The sequence below is a fragment of the Rhinatrema bivittatum genome, chromosome 8 (assembly GCF_901001135.1).
Source record: "Rhinatrema bivittatum chromosome 8, aRhiBiv1.1, whole genome shotgun sequence".
Lineage (NCBI taxonomy): Eukaryota > Metazoa > Chordata > Amphibia > Gymnophiona > Rhinatrematidae > Rhinatrema > Rhinatrema bivittatum.
This window is the reverse complement of record NC_042622.1, coordinates 31,306,013-31,324,754: the sequence shown is the minus strand read 5'-3', so window position 1 is coordinate 31,324,754 and position 18,742 is coordinate 31,306,013. Positions and strand designations below refer to the sequence as shown.

General features: G+C 46.6%; 1 protein-coding gene across 3 annotated transcripts in view; it reads left to right on the top strand.

Moving 5' to 3' along the window:
• Positions 1 to 18,742, top strand: part of STAU1 (staufen double-stranded RNA binding protein 1) — a 191,496-nt gene that overhangs the window by 77,809 nt on the left and 94,945 nt on the right. For all 3 annotated transcript variants that reach the window (XM_029611241.1, XM_029611239.1, XM_029611238.1), the window contains 2 exons: positions 2,680 to 2,818; positions 17,325 to 17,490. In XM_029611241.1, coding sequence (XP_029467101.1) covers positions 2,680 to 2,818; positions 17,325 to 17,490 — 305 coding nt within the window. The remainder of the gene's footprint in view (positions 1 to 2,679; positions 2,819 to 17,324; positions 17,491 to 18,742) is intronic.

The following is an 18,742-nucleotide window of genomic DNA, read 5'->3' as shown; positions in this document are numbered from 1 at the left end:
GTGCAGTGGGTTGAAGGTGTCCCCGCACCAGGCCACTATTGTGCACATTCTCACGTTCTTGCAGCAAGGCTTAAAGAAAGGACTGGCATTCAGCTCGCTCTGGGTTCAGGTAGTGGCGATAGGCTGTTTAAGAGGTAAAGTTGATGGCACAAGTTCCTGGAGGAAAGTCCATAACACATTATTAACCAGGTCGACTAAAAAAAAAAAAAAGCTATTGCTAACATTGGGAGTGAGTAGCAAGAATTAGATCTACTTTATGGGATCTGCCAGATACTTGAGACTTTAGTTGTCCACTTTCGGAGACGGGATGCTGAACTCTGTGGACCTTGGACTGACTTAGCATGTCAATTCTTATGCACTTGTTTTGATGCTTCAGGGTGGCATTGATGGGGATTTTACCACTCCATTAAGTCATTTATTCGACTCCATTATTTTTCATCTATGCTTTGGAAGACCTATGGCTTAGGAAAATAGCTCCTCTGTGGCAGGACTGCTCTACTGCACCTCATGATTGGTGGGGGTTTGCTTGAGGTCATCACAGGCTGCTACTTTGGTGAGGCTGTGACCATTAGATGATGTCTTACTCAGTGGGAGCTCCTAGAATTTGGAAAATTTTAGCCTGGCAATTAAGCATCAAAGGCATCAATATTGAGGGGCAAAAGAGCTGCACTGGCTACTAATGGTGCATTTATATCAGAGTGACATGGATTCCCTCCTCATTTTCAGGCACCAAGAGGGATTGAGAGCCATCAACATCAGGTCGATGCACAGTGCCAGGTGAGGGGCATTCTGGCAGCATTACTCCTGGGAGATTCTGCGCCACTGCATAGAATTAACATTTGGGCCTAGCTTGTGGCTGTGTGACTCCCAAAGCAAATCTAGCTGACTAAGATGGAAGGAACTGCTATTAATCAAGTTGCCTTAGAAAATAGCTACTGCTATTACTAGCATCAGTAGCATGGGATATACTTAGTTTTTGGGTACTTGCCAGGTACTTGTAGCCTGGATTGGCCACTTGGAAACATGATGCTGGGCTTGATGGACCCTTAGTCTGACCCAGTATGGCAATTTCTTATGTTCTTATGTACGTCCCTTGCAGGACATCCTGATGTGGCTCATTTTTTGAAAGGGGCCAAACATTTACTCCCGCCGGTGCGTGCAGTGTGTCCTTCGTGGAGTTTGAATTTGGTTCTCCGTGGGCTCTGCGGTCCTCCCTTTGAGCCTATCAAGCGGGCTATGTTGAAAGATTTAACACTCAAGACGGTGTTCCTCGTGGCTATCTGTTCGGCTAGACGAATATCTGAGATTCAAGCTTTGTCCTGCAGAGAACCATTCTTGCGGATCTTGGACTCTGGGGTTTCACTTCGAACAGTGTCTTCTTTTCTGCCAAAGGTGGTATCGGCGTTTCACGTAAATCAGTCAGTTGAGTTTCCAGCTTTCCCAGATTTGGATAGGAATTCTCCTCAGGCTCAGGATTTGAGGAGATTGGACGTCTGCCGGATACTTCTGCGGTACTTGGAAGTGACTAATGCTTTTCGGTTGTCAGACCATATTTTTGTCCTTTGGAGCGATCCTAAGAAAGGATGTATGGCTTCCAAGACTACTGTTGCCCGATGGTTGAAGGACGCTATTGCTTCGGCATACATATGTCACGGGCGGCAAGTGCCAGATGGTCTTTAGGCTCATTCGCTCAGATCTCAAGTGGCATCTTGGGCAGAGAGCCACTGTGTTTCACCGCAGGAGATTTGCAGGGCAGCTACTTGGAAATCTTTGCACATGTTTGCTAAGCATGACCGGTTAGATGTCCGGGCTCCGGATGTCAATTCTTTTGGCAGCAGTGTGCTTTGAACGGGACTCTCCGTGTCCCACCCCATTCAGGGCAGCTTGAGTACATCCAGGTAGTCTGGACTGATCCTGGTACGTACAGGGAAAGGAAAATTGGTTCTTACCTGCTAATTTTCGTTCCTGTATTACCAAGGATCAGTCCAGACCGCCCGCCCAGGGGTATAGTGTTCCGGAGAGTCCGCTCAATTGATTTTTTTCTCTGCAGTGTTTAGACGACTCTGAAAATTTTAAGATAAACTTATATGTAGAAGCATCTCAATCCGTGCTCTTTTCATGTACGTAGTTTTCACAGGTTATTGTTCAGATAAGTTCTCTTGATCTAGTCATCAGCTGTTAAATTTACTTCATTCTGCTTTGATATTGATTATTCTGAGGGTTCGCAGGTGGCACACTGGGTTATCAGGGGGTGCCTTTCAGCTTTTTCTCTGACTCCATCTGCTGGAAGGGAGGCATAACCCATCAGTCTAGACTGATCCTTGCTCCTACAGGAACAAAAATTAGCAGGTAAGAACCAATTTTCCTTTAGTCTATTAAGAAGGTATCACTTTAGAATCAGATATTCGTTTTTTTGTTAATCTTTGTTTGCGTCTGTTTGCATAGACTAACAAGGCAACCACACTACTTTATGCAGCAATAAAGTAGGCATTCTGGAAGGAGCACTTGATTCCTTTTGCTGAGTAATTAGTTTAGCTTTTGCTTTTGCTTTTCCAGGTAATACCTTTTTTCTTTTCAATGCACTGTGTTGGTGTGCTAGCACACTTGTAACGTTGGTAATAAATTTGGTTTTAAATAGTCTAGGTGCTTTAGAGTAACGAAGATTTTATCTGTTTACAGACAGTGTAACACCTACAGTGGAGCTAAATGCACTTTGCATGAAGCTTGGAAAGAAACCTTTGTACAAACCTATTGATCCATACACAGGGATGCGATCAACCTACAATTATAATATGAGAGGTGGTGCTTATCCTCCACGGTATGTACTGAATCAGATATTTTCAGGATTTTGAAAACGCATTGGGAAGTCTATTTTAAGTCATGTTTAAAATCAATCACATTTGTAGCTGTGTTCGTACAGTAACATTTGAATTTTAAAGTATTATGTGGTATAAGAAAGTTAAAAGGCTCAGCAAGAATGAATGAAAAGCTGAATGCTATCTCATCTTGTGCATATTTGTTAATGGATATAACAACTTATATAGGATCAGTTTGATAGTTCAGTGGTTGCACTATGCATTGCCATGTGGGAGACTGATTTGATTTCACAAGCGTTCTATCCTGGGCAGTGGATGTTACAGAGGTAGTATTCACAGCTCCGTGGGGGAGGAGGAAGAGTGCCACCCATTAATAATTGGCCACTCTCAGGATGCATATGTGCTGTGACCTCTGCCTAAGGTCTATGACTGCAGAGATTGGGCTAGGTGGAAATGGGAGGGTGGGGCGGGTAGAAGAGGAGACAACTCTGGTAATTATGAATTGCAGGCTCATAACTCTAGACTTTGTAGAAATGTAATCAGTTTTGTACTGATCTCAAAATTAATTCCTTAATGCTAGTGGTTAATCCATCATTGGATGTTCCTTTTCTGATTAAAAGCTACTGATTAAAAGCTACTAATGTTGAAAATTTTTTTTTTTGTAATTTAAACTTTTAATTGAAAGGTTTTTTTTACAAGTTAACCAAACACTCATACTATAATCTGTACAGTTTTAAATCCAGCACATAAACCTTAGAAATGGAATCAGTATCCCCCCCCTTCTCCCCTCATTCAGTCAAAAATGCTGCACGGTAGTTTGTATCCCAAATTTGAAACAAATTCCATTGCTTCTCAAACACCTTCATAGTGTTTTTACGTATTGCCATAAGTTTTTTCCATCTGATATATAGTTCCTGCTTGTCTGGTGACATTATGACAATCCAGTGGGCTGCTATTTCACATCTTGTGACTACCAAAATTTGTGATGACGCTTTGTCAATTGTCCTTGGTATACCTTCAACTGGAACTGAAAACAAGAATACCATCTGATCTCTGTCCAATGTAAACTGAGTTATATCCTTTATCAATTGTAATGTTATATCCCAATATACCGTAATTACCGGATAACTCCACTAAATATGGGCCATAGTGCCCCGACCCCCCCACACCCTGTCCAACATTTGTCCGAAACATTTGGAAACATTCGCTGCAAGCATATGGGAGTATAATGCCATCTTAAGTACACCTTAAAAGAGTTTTCAGCTAGCTGTTCTGATATAGAAGTTCTTGCTACTTTTCTTCTAATTCCCTCCCATTCCTCCTTATCCACATGATGAGCAAGATCCTCCTCCCATTCCTTTTTGTAGTGTAATAAACTATCCACCGAGCCAAATAACTTATATACTTTAGAACTAAATCCCTTGAGCGATAGCCCCTTCAAGCAATAAGTTTCTATAATCGAGAGTCCTTTCCCCATCTATTGTTTCCCCAATCGTTGATGGATATAGTTGCAAATATGCAAACAAATCCCAGTCAGGCAGGCCAAACTTAACTTAGCTCAGAAAACGGTACCCAATCCTGTGCTCCCAGAAGTTGTCAAGTAATCCCTTTTATTTCCCATTGCTTAAACTTAGTTTTCCATACCCCCGATAAAGTTCCTATTATATCTAATTGGTGTTAATGGAGAAAAGTTTCCCCAGGACATCATTCTATTCTGGAGTGAAGCCCATACCGTCATTGTCCATTTCATAAAAGGATTCTTAATGATCCCCATCTTTAAACCAAATGATTGCCATGGACATACAAAAAGTGGTATATCGTCAAGAAATCCTTGTTCTAGTGTCACCCGCTGTTTCTAGGAACTCCCTCTGTGCCATTCCAGTATAATCCTTATCTGAGCTACCTTATAGTACCCTTCAGTGATTGAGACCCCCAGTCCACCCCAATCCTTTGGGAGATACGGAATATATTGTGAGATCCTAGGTTTCTTTTTCTGCCACAGAAATTCCCAGAAACATCTCTGCAACCTTTTCATCAAGTCCCTTGGTATGGAGCATGCAAAACTTGAAAGAGATAACTCAAATGCGGCAGCGCATTCATTTTCAGCACACAGGTTCTGCCCAACCAATAAAGATTGGATTTACACTGTGTATAAATCAGAAGTCAATTCTTGGACTAGTGTAGAGTAATTTAAATGTGTCAGTTGGTTAATATCCTTCGTTACCTGGACCCCCAAATATGTAACATACTGTCTGGCCCACTTAAAGGGAAAACTATCCTGTAGACGCTCTACTAACCCAACTGGTATAGAAATATTTAATATTTCCTATTTACTCGCATTAACTTTAAACCCAGAAACCCTACCATATTGTGTAACTCCGCCATCACAATTGGCATAGATGTCAATGGGCTAGTCAAAATAAGCATGACCTTAACCCCCTGAATATCCATAGTATCTAATTTTCTGTGCTATGGGCTACATAATCAGAGCAAATAGGAGCAATGACTGGGGACAACCCTGACACATTCCCCTTTACAGAGTAAAAGTATCTGAGTACCCCCCATTCACCTTTACCCTAGCTTGAGGAGAATCATATAATTTCCGAATCCATACTTGAAAAGGCCCCCCATCCCATACTTGTCTAATATTTTATACATACATTTCCAGTGGACCCTATCAAAGACCTTTTCTGTGTCTATGACCAACCGAAGATTTTCCTGCTTTGATTCACCCGAGGCCCAGGTCAAATTCAATACCTGTCTGATATTATCTGAAGTGCTCCTCCCCAATATGAAACCAGACTGATCTTCATGTATAAAAATGGCATAACTGCGGCCAAACTGTCAGCTAGTATTTTTGCCAGTATCTTTACATCTATATTCAATAGCGATATAGGCTAAGACCCACATACCATTTTTATCTTTCCCACCTTTAGGTAACACTGTGATGCCTGCCAAAAACATCGAAGGAGGAAGCATACTATCTACCAAGAGGCTGTTAAACAGTCTCCGTAGAGGTCTCACTAAACAACTCGCAAACTGTTTATAAAATCTCACCAAGTAGCCATCCAGACCTGGCAGTTTATCAGGCTTCAGATTTTTAATTGCCTATAAAATTTCAAACTGACACTCTTTTGTTTAGCTTGTTAGGTGTAAGCCTTCAGTCTCTCTCTTTCCGCTGTGCTGTTGCCCCGAGGTCATGGAGCTCTTCCAGTTTTGTTTTCTAGCAATTAAGTTCATTTTTCCTTGTCGGGTCCCTCTTCCTGGTCGATTCTACCTCGACGTGGTAGGTTTTCTCTATATCTTTATATGTTTTTTGCAGTCGGTGCCCGACTTTTCACCTTGTGGTAACTGCTGGCCATTGACTGCATGTGGGTTTTTTTCTCCCATGGCGTCATCAGGTTTTCGCTGGTGCCCCCAGTGCCCACGGATCATGGCTATCTTGAGCCGTTACCGAAGCGACACTGGCCATCGGAGGCCCCATCCTCGGTGCCCCCGGTAGTCCCAGGCATTCCCTACAGACACTGGTGCTGGGTACTGCACCACCTCGGAGGCCTGAGGAAGAGCCAGTGACGCCTCGTCCTCCTTCCAGGAGCTGCTGGAACGCAGGGTGCAGTCCGCTGTCCTTAAAGCCCTCCAGCGCATTGAGTTGCCGGTGCCACCAGCCCCCATACCTATACCTACGCCATTGGTGCTAGCACCCTCTGGAGCATCTGGATGTCTTACTCGGTGCCCTCCCGACATTCCATTGGAGCCACCCCGGTTCTCAGGTCCTCAGAGGAGGAAGACATAGCTAGTAATGCGTTTCCCACTCCGTGGTTCCCCTTCTGGTGTTCTGCGGCCTCCGGGCCCTTCTGGTGTTCCGTGGCCTCCGGGCCCCTCGATGCCAGAGGAACAGTCGATGCCTGCAATGCCCTCAAGGCCCCAAAGCCTTTGGGGCCCAGGACCAATGCCCCTCATGGACCTCGCCCATGGCATGTTGGTCCTAGTGAGGAAGAAGGGCCATATGACCCATGGGATGATGATTCCACGGACTCGACCTTGGATTAGCCCGATGATCCTCTCTCGGAGCCTTCCCCTCCAGAGGAATGGCACCTGTCGCCACCTGAGGATTTGTCCTTCGTGGGCTTTGATAGGGCTATAGCTGAAGCCATTCCCTTTCAGCTTCTGATGGAGGGGGACGCACGTCATAAGATGCTGGAAGTTCTCCAGTTCCTTGACGCTCCTAAGGAAATAGTAGCAGTTCTTATCCACGATATCTTCAAAGACCTCCTCCTCCACATGTGGGAACACCTCATCTCGATCTCCCCAGTGAACAGAAAGGCCGACGCCACCTATCTGGTGCAGCAGGCCCTGGGGTTCGATAAAAGACAGCTAACCCACCAGTTGGTGGTTGTGGAGACTGCCTTGAAGAAGGCTCAGCGCTCCCACACCCATGCCTCCATTCCCCCGGGATGCGAGCATAGGGAGCTGGATGCCCTAGGCAGGAAGATATTCCAGGGTGCCATGCTGGTGGGTCACATCACCCCCTACCAGCCATCCTCTAACGCCGCAGACCCCGAGCCGTACAACGCCTCTCACTCCACGACCGGCCGCCTCCTCAGTCAATCGGAGGCTGGGAGCACTGGTGAGATCACGGCCCAGTGCCAACAGGGCCTTTAAAGTGCGGCCATCTTCCAGGCGCCGTGCACCGGTACCTCACTCCGCCTACCACCGTTTACCCACCAGGCCTTTACCTCCTATTCCCTCTCAGCAGCATCTTAGCCCCCTTCCTACTCCCTACCCAGCGCACACTTCAATCATACAAAGATGCTCACATTCCCCATCCCCATCATTAGAAATCTCTACAATAACCGCAGAAAACCGACCACCCCCACGCCCCTCCAGCAGAAGAGGCTGATCCCCATAATGACCTCTCCCCTCACAATTCCTTGGGCTTTCACTCTTCTCTATAACACTTTTCAATGCCCAATCACTCACAAAAAAACCCCATATCCTCAATGACTTTCTATTGGACTCAAAACCGGACATCTGTGCAATTACGGAAACTTGGCTGAAACCCACAGATATAGCCTTAACCAACCAACTACCCCTACAGCTTTATGATCTCTTCTCAATTCTGAGACTTAAAAAAAGAGGCGGTGGCCTTCTTTTAGCAACAAAAAAAGAGTTTAGATTAACCCCTCAGAATATAAAATCAACCTCCAGGCTCGAAATTGCTCTCTTTAAATCAAAACATCTACAAATCTGTCTACTCTACTCCCCACCGGGACTCCTAGATTCAGATCCATTCCCCCTCATTGAACTCCTCGCCAAACACATCAACACTGATGCCCCAGCCATCATCATGGGAGACTTCAACCTCCATGTCAACTCGACCCCTCAATCCTCCAATTGCGAAACTCTAACATCCTTCAAAGCCATGGGTTTCAATCAAATCATCAACAGTCCCACACACAAAGCTGGTCATACCCTGGATCTCATCTTCATAAATTCAGGCCTCACCCTTATCTCCCCACCCCTTTGCTCCCCAGTCCCATAGTCCGACCATTGGATGATCACCACAGACCTCTCTATTTCGGAGAACCCAGCCCCCCCCTCTCCCCAAAACAACAATTCACTTCAGGAAACCCTGCTCCATGGACGACCTCAGCTCACACCTCTCCACGGATTTAGCCAACCTTGATCTTTCAGAAGCAGACTCTGCCCTTGCCTCCTGGTTTAACATCACCAGTACTGTAGCAGATAAAATATACCCCCTGACGTCGAAAGAGTTAAACACCACCCTCAAGAATAAAAAACCCTGGTTCACACCTGAACTGAAAAAACTCAAACAAGAGCTAAGACACAAAGAACACCTATGGCACAAGGACCCCACCACTGCTTCATTGTCTGCCTACAAAACTTACATGCACAGATACAGGAACATCATCCTCCGCACAAAGAGAGATTTCTACGCCCTCAAAATCCATAATTACTTCTTTGACGTGAAGGCCTTATTTTCCTATGTCTCAGAACTTACGAAACCTTCCCCCCCCCCCCCCCCCCCCCCCCCCCCGCCATCCTCGACGATCAAGCCCAAATCAAGTCTACAGAACTTGCTATTTTCTTCGAGAAAAAAATCTCCAACCTCATAGCCCCGCTCGTCTCCTCAAATATCCAGCCCCCATCCCCATACACCGCCACCAACAGCCAGAAAGCAAACTTTGAGTCATTCGAACCCACTTCTTCCCTCGAAATCGAAACCATCCTCAAGAACATGAAACCCTCTTCTCATCCGACAGACCCTATCCCCACAAAACTGTTGCTCACAATCCCAAAAACTATCTCCAAGCCACTAGCAGAAATCATTAACTGCTCTCTCTCACAAGGACTAGTACCGGACTCTCTGAAACTTGCCACCCTTAAACCATTACTAAAGAAACCCATCCTGAATCCAGCAGACCCAGCTAACTTTCGCCCCATCGCCAACCTTCCATTCATCGCTAAACTCATGGAGAAAATTGTCAACAACCAACTCTCAGAATACCTAGACGAACACAAGATACTCACCCCCGCTCAGTTTGGATTCCGTAAATCGCTCAACACGGAATCCCTCCTAATCTTGCTCACGGACAGCATCCTCATGGGCCTTGAAAAAAGACAACCATACCGACTGGCACTGCTTGATATCTCAGCAGCTTTCGACACCGTGCATCACGCCATTCTAATCAACCGTCTATCAGACATCGACATCTCTGGAACTGCCCTCAGCTGGTTCAAGTCATTCCTCTGCAACAGGAACTTCAAGGTTAGAATAAACAACAAAGAATCTCACTCTTTCAGGTCAACACTTGACGACCCGCAAGGATCTTCACTCTCCCCTACTCTCTTCAACATTTATCTCCTCCCCCTCTGCCAACGCCTCGTAAATCTAAAGGTAATTCACTTCATTTACGCCGACGATGTGCAGATTCTCATTCTGGTCACTGAATCTATCTCCAAAACTCTCACCTACTGGAACAATTGCCTCCAGTCCATCAACCTCCTTCTCTCCAGCCTCAACTTAGTATTCAATACAGCCAAAACAGAGCTCCTTCTTATCGCACGGGATGACAATGACCTTGAAGTCAACCACCTCCCCACGATCCTAATGACCTCCATCACCCATGCGAGAGACCTTGGCGTAATTCTGGACAACCGTCTGAACCTAAAAAAATTTGTCACCACTACAAAAGAATGTTTCTACAAACTACAAATCGTAAAAAAGCTGAGACCCCTCCTACACCTACACGACTTCCGCATGGTGCTCCAAGCCACCATATTCTCAAAAATAGACTATTGCAACTCCCTCCTCCTCGCAAACACCACCAGACCTCTACAGATGCTACAGAACACCGCCGCAAGGATCCTGACCAATACCAGCAGAGGAGAGCATATTACGCCTATTCTTAAGAATTTACACTGGCTCCCCATTAAATTCAGAATCCTTCACAAAGTCCTCACCATGATACACAAGACCATTCACAATCAGACCTCTCTTGAGCTTAATATCCCACTTCGCCACCACACTTCCTCCAGACCAATCAGAACAGCGTACAAAGGTACCCTGTATGCTCCCCCCGCCAAGTCCTCTGTAAGGAAACGCGCCTTCTCCACAGCTGGTCCCTCCCAATGGAACGCTCTACCCTCAGATCTTCACCAGGAACCCTGCCCACTGACTTTCAAAAAAAAAGCTAAAGACGTGGCTGTTCAAACAAGCGTTTCCCTAAAGAACAGACACTCTCTCATTGATTCTAGTTTTTGGCTGGACTCGGGCCAACATGTTCCAATATGCCATTGATTGATCCCCATACTGATCTTAAGCTTCTTGTTTTCCTGATCCTAAGCATCAAGTTTTTATTGATCTTTAGCATTGTATTTCTCTTTAATACCTTCCATTTAATAATCTTCAGCATCTTGCCATAAGGTACCTTTGGCGTCATATTAACCGACCTGCTTACGTTTTCCTCTCGTTACCCGCTGTTATCGGTTCGTTCTACAGTTATTCAATTGCTACTGGTCAGTGATGGATTTTAACCACGTCTAGTAGTGTTCATATCTATCCCTTGTTTGATGTAACCCTTTGTTCGATGTAATATTTAACCTTGGTTCATTGTAAACCAATGTGATATGTATATTCATGAACGTCGGTATAGAAAAGTTCTAAATAAATAAATATATGACCTAGTATAATCGAAATCTCTGGAAGCAAGTCCAGGATTTCTCGGAGGGCCTCCCCCAGCAACAGCAGGAGGCCCTCTCTGCTGCTGTCCCTTGGGTCTTGAGGCCGGGAAACATGAGATATGTTCCACATATGTTTTTGAAACTGTGGCCCGCTTGGCCACCATGGGCATCAGCGCCAGGAGATTGGCATGGCTCTGCACCTCCGGCCGGAAGTCCACAACAGGTTGGTCGACCTCCCTTGTACAAGTGACAACCTTTTTGGGGATAAGGTGCATGATGCGATGGCACAGTTGAAGGACCACCATGAATACCCTTCAACAACTGTCCGCCAGTTCCTCAGAAGGCCTGTCATTGGTCAGAAAGTACCTCAGGCCGGGCTCTCTGAATCCCCTTTTACCGGCAGAGGAAATATTACCCTCCGGCTGCCCGGCGTCATCCTGCCCGTAATGTATCCAGGGGCCGTCTGTGCCAGCAGCGAGCACAAAGGCCCCAGCCAGCCCCGACAACAGGGCTTTGACTGGTGGCAAGGAAGCAGCAGTCAGTTGACTGTACCCTCAGTCGAAGGCAGACTCCTGCAGTTTGCCCACCACTGGGAAGAGTTGACATTGGACCACTAGGTCCTCTCAATTGACCACCACAGGTACCATCTGCAATTCAGCAGGCTCCCGTAGACCTCTCTCCCATGTCCATCCTGGGGCTCCTCCGCCCACCTGGTCACTCTTCAGACAGAACTCTCCACCCTTCTTAAAGCAGGTGCAGTGGAACCGGTACCTGCCTGTCAGCAAAGCCAAGGGTGTTCTATTTGAGGTATTTCCTCATTCCGAAGAGGCATGGTGGCTTGCTCCCCATTCTCGACCTCCGGGCATTGAACAAGTTTCTCGTAAGAGAAAAAATCAAGATGATCTCTCTGGGCATGCTGCTCTCTCTCCACGGAAGAGGAGACTGGCTTTGCTCAAGGAGACTTACACACATATTGCAATTGTCCCCAACCGCCCCAAGTACCTCTGCTTCGTGGTGGGGACCACACACTACCAGTATAGAGTGCTGCCCTTCGGGCTGGCATCCCCCCCCCCCCTGCATTTTCATCAAATGCTTAGTGGTGATGGCTGCCTACCTCAGCTGTCGTTCAGTCCATGTATTCCCATACCTGGACGACTGGCTTATCAGGAGCAAGTCTCGCACCGGAGCCCTGTAAGCTCTAGCCTTGACGGTGCAGATTCCGCAGGCTGTGGGGTTCGTTATCAACTTCCCCAAGTTGCATCTCTGTCTACTCAGCTAGACTTCATCAGCACCAGGTTGGACACGGCACAAGCGAAAGCTTTCCTGCCCAGGGATCGACGATCGCCCTCGCCTCGCTGGCTGCCCTGGTCCGCAACAGTCGGCAGGTACCAGCCCGCCTCCTATTCCACCTTATGGGCCACATGGCGGTCTCCTTTCGTGTGACTCCTCTGGCCCGCCTCAATATGAGATGCGCCCAATGGACCTTACGGTTGCAGTAGCAACAGGCATCTCAGGATTTCGAGGTTCTGATCACTAACACGGACCCCCTGCATGTGTCTCTGTCCTGTTGGGAAAATCTTCCCAACCTGCAAAAGGGACTTCTCTTCCAGCCCGCGCTGCCACAAGTGCTCCTTACCACCGATGCTTCTCCCCAGGGATGGGGAGCCCACATCGACTGCCTCCACACGTAGGGCTTTTGGACTGCCGCCGAAGCCTGCTGCCAGATAAACTTTCTAGAGTGTCGGGCAATGCGGTACGCCCTCTGGGCTTTCAGGGACCAGTTGTTGTCCAAGACTGTGCTTATCCGGAGAAGCACAATCAGGTCACGATGTGGTACATCAATAAGCAGGGAGGCACGGGCTTGTTCCTCCTCTGCCAAGAGGCAGTGCAACTGTGTTCCTGGGCCCTGACTCAAGGGATGTCACTGAGAGCAACCTACCCGCCAAGTCATCTCAATGTGCTGGCAGACCGCTTGAGCCAGTCCTTCCGGTCCCACGAGTGGTCCCTCAACCAAGAGGTGGTGGTCTGGCTTTTCCACCTGAGGGGCACACAGGAGGTGGATCTTCTTGCCTCCCCTCTCAACCACAAGGTGAGCAGTTTCTGCTCCCTGATAGCCGGGGACAGCCATCCAATATGTGATGCCTTCTCCCTCCACTGGGGAAGGGCCTGCTGTATGCATATCTCCCCCCCTTCCACTCCTCTCCCAAGACTCTGCTGAAGCTTTGACAGGACAGAGAGACCATGATTCTTGTGTCACCATATTAGCCCTGGCAGGTTTGGTTCCCGCTCCTGCAGGACCTGTCCGTGCAGATGCCCATCTGACTGGGGACAGCGCCGGATCTCCTATCGCAGAATCAGGGCACTCTGCACCTTCCGAATCTCCAAGCATTAGCCCTCATGGCTTAGATGTTGAGTGCATAGTCCTCCAGCCCTTAAGCTCTCACTGTGTTTCCCGGATTCTGGTAGAATCTCAGAAACCTTCCACCAGAAAGTCCTACAGCTTGAAGTGGAAGCGGTTTTCCTTTTGGTATGCGGGACAGGATCTAGATCCTTTCGCCTGCCCCCTTCCCCGGCGGATGGACTACCTGTGGCATCTGTCTGAGTCTGAGCTTCAGATCAGCTCAGTCAGGGTGCGGGTAGCACGTACCATCGAGGTGTTGCTGGCATGCCTGTTTCGGTCCAACCCTTAGTGAGCCATTTCATGAGGGATCTCCTCCAGCTGGAGCCCCCACTGCGGCCCCCAGTTGGTCCTGGGACCTCAACATCATCCTTGCACGGCTCATGAGGCCTCCCTTTGAGCCACTATGGTCCTGCAACCTGAAGTTCCTCACCTGGAAAGTCAGTGAGCTTCAGGCGTTCCATGATCGTGTGTTCCTGCGTACACATCCAAAGTTTCTGCTCAAGGTCGTGACTGCTTTCTAGCTAAATCAGTCTATCGTTCTGCCTATCTTTTTTCCAAGGCCTTGTTCCCACCCAGGGAAACAGGTGCTTCATACCCTGGAGTGTAAGAGGGCCCTGGCTTTCTACCTGGATCGTACTGTGGGCCACAGACAGTCCACCCAGCTCTTCGTTTCCTTTGACTCCAACCGGCTGGGGGTCGTGGTGGGCAGAACTTGTCGAGCTGGCTGGCAGATTGCATTGCCTTTTGCTACGCGCAGGCAGGCCTTCAGCTAGCCAGCAGACTGGAGACTCACTCGGTGCGGGCTATGGCAATGTCGGTGACTCATTGCACAAAGTCCCCGTTGTCGAGAGATGCTGAGCTGCAACCTGGAATTCCCTTCATATGTTTGTGGCTCATTACTGCCTCGACAGAGATGAACGCCAGGACAGTGCCTTTGGTCAATCCGTCCTACGCAATCTTTTCTGGACCTGAACCCAACTGCTTCTGCTTTGTATCTCTTGTGGAGCCACACCTCCCCTCATTTGCCTACAGTGCCGCGGTTGTGTTGTGTTCCTGTTGGCACCTTGTTCGGCCACCGTTGGCCTCTTCAGTTGAATGGAGCAGTCTGGAGCTCTGTATTCACCCACATGTGATGTCTACCATCCTGCTTATTCTAGGAGAAAGCACAGTTGCTTATCTGTAACAAGTGTTCTCCTAGGACAGCAGGATGTTAGTCCTCAGGAATCCCCCCACCTCCCCACGATATTGGGTTCACCTTCGGTTTGTTTTATTTTTTGCTCGTATTTTTGCTATGTTATGAGACTGAAGGAGACTTCGTGTGGACGTGCATATAGTAGCAGGCTGGGCATGCTCAGTTTGCTGGTCAAAGCTTCTAGAAACTTTGACAAAAATTTTCCGTGCCGGTTCCATCAGATGTCACCTACCTGTGAGGACTAACATCCTGCTCTCCTAGGAGAACACCTGTTACAGGTAAGCAACTGTGCTTTCCTTGCTTACCCCTTTTTCAACCTTGTAAAGATCTCGATAACATTCCCTAAACCTGGATATTATTTGGGTTCATGTAACAAATGCCCTTCCTTGTCTCTTATCCCTTGAACCTGGGTTAGTGCCATCTGTTTCAATTTAGATGCCAATAATTTTGACGCTTTATTCCCATGCTCATAATATGTTTTTCACCTTCATCATCTGATGATTGATCTGATCCAGCATTAGTGTTTTTAATTGATTTCTTGTCTTATCCAGTTGTACCAATAACTTTGGAGACTCCCTTTCTTTATGCAATCTTTCCATATCTTCTATAGCCTGCTGTAGATGTTCTGCCTCCCTTTGTTTAATCTTTTTAGCCTGAGATGCCCACATAATTAGTTTCCACCTCAAGGCACACTTTAATCCATCACACAGAATTGCTTCACTAACCTCACTAGTATCATTTTTCAAATAATCCAAAATTTCCTGCTCTGTCTTTACACCAGTGACCTCATCCCACAGCAGAGCATCATTCAATCTCCAATATCTCTGTGGCTGAAATGTACTAAAGAGCAAATTCTCCCAAAATAGGTGTGTGATCAGTCCAAGGTCATGATTCTATCCCCATGCTTCTCAATTTGCCCACAAGCCTAAGGGAACACAGCAGCATGCCAATCCTGTTATAGGTTCCATTAGGAATTGAGAAATAATGTATAATCCTTGCTGGTGTAGGGTTCATGATCCTCCAACTGTCCACTAATCCCACAGGTTCCATCAATTTAAGTAATTTATTCTTATGCTTCTTGGAGCCCTGGAGCATTGGTGAAGAATTATCAAATTGTGGACGTACCGTCAAAATAAAATCCCCCCATATATAACTGGACCTGTGATCATTTCCAATATTTAACTCTCTGAGGGAATCAAAGAAAATACCTTGATCTTGATTAGGGGCATATATGTTATCTCCTCTCCATCTAGTTTACAGTTAAGAATTGGATATCTTCCATCTTTATCCTTAACCACGTTCAACACAGAAATATTCAGAGTTGTTTGAAAAAGAATTCCACCCCCTTACATTTCTTATAGAAACATAGAAATGATGGCAGAAAAAGACCAATCGGCCCATCTAGTCTGCCCAGCAAGCTTCCACACTTATTTTCCCATACTTATCTGTTTCACCAACCACCAACTTCAGAGCTCTTGTTGGTAACTGTTTCAAATTTCCTGCCATCACCAGTCATTGATGCAGAGAGTAATGTTGGAGTTGCAGCAGATGATCCTGCAACCCTTTTTGTAGTCTCTTGGAATAGGTCAGCTACATCCAGCCCTGCCGTTTTCATGGCCGCTACTGCCTCCACCATCTTAGCCCTGTAACTGACACCACTCACAGTGAATAAAATACCGAAAAAAGAGAGCCATTGGTATCTAATGTTCTTTTCTTAACTTATTGGTGACCTCCTTCATTTCCACGCTCCGCTTCAGTGTAGCAGGCACAAGGTCGCTGTAAACAGCCAATGTATGTTCTTGCCAGGAGAATGTGCCCTGCATCTTAGCCCAGAGAAATCTTTGACATGCTACAATGTCCCTGGGTAGATTAACCTTTTGTGGATCCAGCACCCAATGCGCACTTTCCACTGTAATTAGAGTAGTATCTTGGCCTTCCAAGTTGTTAATATTCAAAAGAACCTGGCAAACCTGCTGCATCACCTTCATGACATCTTCATAATCCTCTCCCTCGGGCACACCAAGAATCCAAATTTTCTGCCTGGATCTGTTTTCTAGATCCTCCATTTTGTCAAATATCTCCATATGTTATTGGTGTACCGAACTTAGCTCCTTTCACAGGTTCATATTATGCCGGCCTGATCGCCCAAAAGTTGCTCAGCCTCATGCACTCTGCCGCCAAGTTCGGTCATATCCCCTCTCATCTCAGATACCATTTCCATTATTTCATTTTTAACAGCCAGCATGTCTTTGCAGAGTTCTTGAAGCCAGCTTTTCATCTCTTTTCGAGTTATCTGACTGCTCACTCGTCTCCATTTTATCGCCCTGTACACTCTCCTCATCCGATTCAGACAGTGAGGGCTCCTGCACGGCCTGCAACTGGCTTGTGCGTCTCCCCGTCTCACTGCACGGCTCAAATATTCGCTTGTCCTCCAGAGTTTTCTTGCGGTTTGCCATTCCCCCCTCGTTCAGAAACCACTGGGATCTTGCAGAGATGAGTTGCTTTGACACTGAGTCATAGAATTAACTTTTTAATCACATCAATGGGAGTCAGCAGATTAGGCTTCCACCTCAGGAGATGACATCATTTCCTCTAATGCTGAAATTTTGACACACATATACAACTTTCTCCGTAAAGTGACATGGTGAATCATAAATTTTTTGTTCTGCTGAATTTGATCATTGGTAAACACGTGTATGTCTAATTTCAGATATTTTTACCCATTTCCTGTTGGACCAGTACTTTATCAAGTTGAACTGTCCATTGGGGGACAACTATTTCATGGAAAAGGAAGGACGAGACAGGCTGCAAAGCATGATGCAGCTGCTAAAGCACTGAAAATCCTGCAGAATGAGCCCCTACCTGACAAACCCGAGGTAAGAGCTTTTTTTCAAGCAGGCATGAATTTAGCATTACACATGGGTGACATCATTAAACAGTGCAGGCACTTTGGTCCTGCGCGAGGGGTCTGTGATGCCTGTAGGGGCACAGGAACCATGCCCCTTGGGTTTCAGAGATTCTATATTGGTTATAGTTCTTAAGAGGGATGGATCGAGTTTACTGTATTATAAAATGAAGTGATTACCTGGTTGGTTTTATTGCTTTCTGTATTTCCTAAAGTTGTCTCAGTTTCTATGTTTCATGTACCGTTTTTAAGGTAGAACTGCTATTAAGTGTATCACTCAATAAAATGTTTTGAACATAAACAGTGCAGGCAGGACCCAACTCTGAGCTCAGTAAAGACTTTACTATGTGTGCGTGCAGGAGTTCCCACATGTGCACACTGCCTCATGAGCCCCTCTGTCTCTTTTATTCAAGCTACTATACAGGCGTGTCCCAGCCTTTCTTAAATATTATCTAACTTGTTTGGGCCTAGTGCCCCGTTTGCCTCATTGCTTAAGGTTTTTCTGCTGCTTCCTCTACAGCCCTTCACAAAACTTTTAAATTCTGAAAAAAAAATATAGATACAAAAAAAATCAGTAGATGTTAATGTAGAGAGAAGCCCAAGGCCAAAAAGCCTACGGTAAGTGGGATTAAGCCCTGCATCTGTAGGCGCTGGATGGCCATCATAAATATACGCTGTATCTGCTACTGATGCTTGGGTCTGGGCCATGACTCCTCCAACTAATACACCTATGGTTGTATGTCCCTTAAGGTGCAGCATTGTTAAGCCTGAAAGATGGAGGCCCTAAGGAAGGTGTCACTGGGTAAGAGCCCCAAGTCTTCACATGAGGCTGAGCAGTGGAGCTGTAAAGCGTTTTTGTTCCCAGCACAAAAAATGAAGATGGCAAATTTCCCCCTCTCATTCTGCAAACACAGGAGGCACTGGCCTCCAGATCCTCCTTGAGTCAGGGATGAGTATGACTTAGAAACATATGGCGCTGGAGGAGGCACAGAGCATGGCACCTAAATGGCAGGAGCATCCCCCTCAGCATAGGGCTTTGGCAGAGCAGACCCCTTCTTGACACCAAAGCAGGAGCATAGCATCATCGGCACAACTACTGTCTTTGTTCAAGGCATGGAAGATTGTCATAGCACTGTTTCATCTGTTTTATCTAGACTTGGGGCCGACCAGGGGTGTTATCTGTGTCTCTGTGTGGAACTCGCATTTCAAGGTGCAGCCTACAC